Source organism: Trichechus manatus, unplaced genomic scaffold, assembly GCF_000243295.1.
Source record: "Trichechus manatus latirostris isolate Lorelei unplaced genomic scaffold, TriManLat1.0 scaffold00274, whole genome shotgun sequence".
Lineage (NCBI taxonomy): Eukaryota > Metazoa > Chordata > Mammalia > Sirenia > Trichechidae > Trichechus > Trichechus manatus.
In genome coordinates, this window is record NW_004444210.1 from 1,316,319 (window position 1) to 1,321,744 (window position 5,426).

Genomic DNA, 5,426 nt, shown 5'->3' on the forward strand with positions numbered 1-5,426 from the left:
TTTCCTAGGCTGTAATCTTTCTGGGAATAGACTGCCAGGCTTTTTCTCCCGCAGAGTGGCTGGTGGGTTTAAACCACCAACCTTTCAGTTAGCTGCCATTGCACCACCAGGGCTCCTTGATCATTATATTAGAGGTCTGTAATTCTATGAGAAGGAGAACGTAGTGGTGCAATGGTTACACTGTAGGTTGCTAACCACAAGGTTGGCAGTTCAAATCCACCAGCTGCTTGGTGGGAGAAGAGACCTGGAGATCTGTTCCTGTGAAGATTATAGCCTAGGAAACCCGATGGGGCAGTTCTACTCTGTCCTATAGGGTCGCTATGAGTCAGAATCGATTCCACGACACACAATAACAGTAACAGTATAAATTCTGTGACAGGCAAATTTGCTGAATCAGGATTACTTCTAGTTTTTCTTTTCTTAGCCTATCCCCTTTCTACAGTGGTTCTTCATCTTTAAAATGCATAGAGTAATCTGAGGAGCTTGTTGTAAAGAGATTCCTGGACTCTATCTCTAGAGAGAGTCACAGGTTTGGGAATCTATACTTCCACAAAGACTAGGTATTTGGGGATTTGGTAATCTTTGGGTTTCAACTGGAGAAAAGTCTTTTCTGTGATCTTTTCCTTTTGTCCAAGACTCCCCCTAGCGAAGGTGCCTACAGGCTTCCTTTCATCTTTCCATGTGCCTGAGTCAAATAAAAAAGCAAATTTGGACTTAAGGAGAGACTATTCACAAAGATTATTGCAGTTTAGGGGGGGGGACTATTTCAGTAGGGGAGGAGTTTATTGCAATAGGGAGAAGAGCTCTAACCAGAAGATCAGCAAGATAATTAGGCAAAAAGGATTTTTCTTGAATAGAACTGTAAACAAGGCTAGAAAGAACCAGGTGTGGGGAAGTAGGATAAAAGGATGATGTGATTGGATCGTAAATCAAAGACTGTTTTATGCTGAGACCAGCCTGTTCTCCAGAAGGATCCCTTAGGTGGGCTTGTTTGTTGACTCAGGCTGAGAGCTGGCCACAGTTTAGGGGCTTTAGGAAAGGAAAGGGCCCTAACCTAAGTTTGGTTAACAAGCATATTGCTCTGACTGGCTGATCAGTGGGAACAAACAGTTCAGAAAGTAATTATTGGTAATTTTATGCCAGACAGATTTTATATGCCAGGAATACATCTAACCTAGTTTTCCTGGTTTTGGAGGGTCTATGTTTCGTCTTGTCGTAGGTAAACAAGGGGGCATTGGGAAGTCTTATCTGAGTCAAATGGGGAAGGGTGGGTCTTTGCAGTAAGCCATCTTCTGGAACCTGAAGGATGGGGGGAATTCTTTAACCATCACTGTTTTGCAGGAACATAAAGTTTAGGTAAAACTCAACATTGTAAACTTCCTCAATTCCATGCCATCAGGACGGTCGATTTAGATTTCCCAGGTCCGTGTTCATTTATTATCTTGATCTGAAGTAACTTTCTGTAGTGACATAGTGACCTTGTTGTGTCAGTTTTACCTAATCTCCTGAGAATGATATCGCTAACTTTTGCCTCATACAAAGACAGACTTTAATGTGGGGATACCTGGAAGAAAATGAGGAGGCAAGCCCCTCTCATAACATGACAAAAGAATGGTTTTTAACCATGGTCTCAAATCACATCAGCTGGAAACTGCTTACCTGTAGGGAAATGCTTTGCAAGTATTAATCATTTAATTGTTACAATAAATGTATGAAGTAAGTACTATTACTAAGTACATTTTACAAGTGAGCACACTGAAGCTCAGTAACTTGCCCACCATTACACAGCTGTTAAGTGGTGGAGCAGGGATTTGAACTCAGGTGGTCTGTCTCCAAGGTCCAATAAACTTTACCACTGTACTAATGTTGCACTTCTCTTAGTCAAAGGACTGTCTTGTGGTCTTTTTGCCACTGTCATTTACATCAGGATGACTTCTAGTAACTCATACAAACAAATTAAGAAGAAACAACAGCAGACAAGCAAAAAATTATCTCAAAACAAACAGGACAATACAAACAATATATAAGATAGTTTTCAGTGTATTCTCAAATCAAAGATATAATTCATCTTCACATTACAGGAAATTTCTAAGAAAAAAGGGTTCAATAGACACATGGTGGCCATATAGTACATATCTCATATCATGTTCTCAGAAAAGAAGATAATTCCTTGTGTGTGTGTGTGTGTATACACTTTTTTCCCCTGAAGTCAAGGATACTCCATTGTAAGCATGAATTTTGTATCCAAAAGTGCAGCCTTCTAAATTCTTGCCTGTCATTTACTTGGTAGATGACCTGTGACGATTTGCTTACCTTAATTAATCTTCAGCTTCTAGGAAATGGACATGACAATACAAGGTTTGCTGAATATTAAATGAGATGATTATATAAACTTTTCACAGTGCCTGGAACATAGCGTTCTCTTCTCTCAATTACCAGCTATTTACTGTTGTTCTTACTATTATTGCAGTTAATTTAGTAGAATATAAAAACGTGTAAATCCATTGCTGTCAAGTCGATTCCAACTCATAGGGACCCTACAGAACAGAGTAGAACTGCCCCATAGGGTTTCCAAGGAGTGGCTGGTAGATTTGAACTGCTGACCTTCTGGTTAGCAACCAAAATCTTAACCACTGTGCCACCAGGGCTCAAAAAAAAAAAAGTTTAGATAGAATAATTTTAGCTGAATGAATAAATTATCAAAATTTAGTTACTATAGAATCTTCCTTTTGAGAGACATTATTCAAATGTGTATACCCTTGTTTTTTCCAAGTGACAGACAGAAGAGAACTACCAATGACAACCGGTCTGTCTGGCTTACTCCCATAGAGTCATGATTGTAGAATGGTTATTTTGCTCCATTGGAAATGTCTCCTTTGAGACGGTTCATCTGTCTTCACCAGGTAATCAACTCAACACTCATCAGCTGCTAGCCATGGCGTCACACCTGCGGGAAAGTGCAGAACTCTTTCAGTCAGATGAGATGCGTCCTGCTAACAATCCCAAGGAGCGAGCTCCCATCCGCGTCCGTATGCTGAATGACGTTCTCCAAGACATGGAGAAAAACTTCCTGGTGAGGCAGGTGCCACCAGGTTTTTATCGGTAGGATATGAGTTTCAAATTTTATATTTTATGCTCTTTCAATTGAATTGTTCGTGCTTTGTTTTCAGAATATATACATTCTTTGACCATAACACTATGTAAAAGGGAAGTATTAAGCAGTTAATGTATCTATAATTTAAGTCAAAGTGCATAAATATACAATAAAGATAACTGGGTTTAGCAGTGGCATATAGAACATTACTAAGTTTTTTTTTTGTTTGTTTTTTACTTTAAGATTAATATGAGTCGAACGTGATATGGCTACTGAAAAAACATATGTAGTTACAGGTTGCACTAAGAGAAATGCATTTTCTAGAATGGATCAGGAAATCAGTCCATGCTATTCTCTCCCAGTAAGATCACATCTAGAGAATTGTGTTTAATTATAACACTATGTTTTAAGCGTGAGTTAAGTAAGTTCAATATTCAGGAGAAAGTGGTATTTAGTTGGAACACAAAACAAGTAATGGGTTAGAGATATTTGGTTGGAGAGTCACAATAGAGACCTTTCTGAAAACATTTTTTTTTTTAAATTTTCACAAGGAAGAAGGATTGCATTTGAGCTCTTAGAGGATTAGACCAGTATGACATGGTTTTGGTTTTGAGGTTCCTCAAGTAGAGGAAAACGGAGATTGTGGCATATTTTTTTTTAATTTTTTAATTTTTTTGTTGTACTTTAAGTGAAAGTTTACAATTCAAGTTGGTCTGATACAAAAATTTATACATTTTTATGTGACCCTAATTGCTCTCTCTATACTGTGTCAGCACACTCCTCCTTTCCACCTCTGATTTCCCATGTCCATTCAACCAGCTCCTGACCCTCTCTGCTTTCTCATCTAACCTCCAGATAGGAGCTGCCCATTTAGTCTCGTGTATCTACCTGAGCTAAAAAGCACACTCTTCACATATATCATTTTATGTCCCATAGTACAGTCTAATCTTTGTCTGAAGAGTTGGCCTTGGGAAAGGTTTTAGTTCTGAGTTGACAGAGAGTCCAGGGGCCATGCTTTCTAGGGTTCTTCCACTCTCAGTTAGACCATTAAGTCTGGTCTTTTTGCTAGAATTTGAGTTCTGCACCCCTCTTTTCTCCCGCTCCATCAGGAAGTGTCTGTTGTGTTCTCTGTCAGGGTGGTCATTGGTGGTAGCAGGGCACCATCTAGTTCTTCTGGTCTCAGGTTGATGCAGTCTCTGGTTTATGAATGTGGCATAGTTTAAATGTTTTTATTTAACTGATTCTTCTACAAAACACACAAGTAGCCCGAATCATCACTGAAATATTTGGACTACATGAAGTGTAAGATGCCTTTTAATACGAAAATTCTGTGATCTGGTAAGTCACTTAATCTCTCTGCACCTTAGGTTCTGCATCTAAAATGTGAGATGATGGAATGAGACCCTTTTATAATAAAATATATTTTCTACTTCTTATATTTGATGATTTTCCTTTATGATTTTAAACTCAAATTTACATTTCAAGTTATTATTATATATGGCTTCTTCTAACTATGACTCTATACCATAAGACTTTGAAAAATATTCATGCATTCCAACAAATATGTAAATGTAAAGCAACTTGTAGCTCCATATATCCTTTTAAACACTCAAGATACAGTAGTCACCTATTGGTAAAAGACATCTGCCTTCATGAGGTTATATTCTAGTGGTGGTTGTGGGGAGAGAGACAACTATGAAAATTAAGTAATTAAATAAAATATACTGCATGGTAGAAGTGGTAAGTGCTAAAGAGAAAAATCAAACTGCATAATTAAATCCAGCACTATTATACTCCTTTATTAGAGGTATCTATGTTTCCAGAAGATATTATGTAAGCTGATTCCATTTCATTGATTCATAATTTATGAAAAATTCTTAAATTTATAAAAATGATACGTTCAGAATATAGTTTTGTGTATTATGATTTAGTGAAGTATTTTCCCATTTGCATTTCTTGGCACTTCCAGTATATACCAGAAGACCTCTCTATGGCCTCAGTTATGCATCCAATATAGGTTTTTTTTCACATTTAAAAGGCTTTATTGAAATATAATAATCATACAATAAGCCATAGTGTTAAAATTACATAATTTTATAAATGTGTATGTATGCATCTAGGAAGCCATCATCACACAGAAAAGTCATCACTATTATCCCCTTCAATAATATATTTAGACTCACTTTATCAGGTATTTTCTCTGAATCGAAAAGTAAATATTTGTTTGTCCCTGAGTTAACAATAGTTAAATAAGTGATTTTTTTTTTGTTAGTAATCTGATTACAGTATATCTTGTATTTCTGTTGTGCTAGGCTCAAAATGTTGATTATAA

General features: G+C 37.1%; 1 protein-coding gene across 1 annotated transcript in view; it reads left to right on the forward strand.

Annotated features, from left to right (window-relative positions):
• The window catches only part of NAALADL2 (N-acetylated alpha-linked acidic dipeptidase like 2), an 826,538-nt gene that overhangs the window by 775,211 nt on the left and 45,901 nt on the right, over nucleotides 1–5,426 (forward strand). Inside the window, 1 exon segment of the mRNA XM_012559589.1 lies at nucleotides 2,904–3,102. Coding sequence (XP_012415043.1) covers nucleotides 2,904–3,102 — 199 coding nt within the window.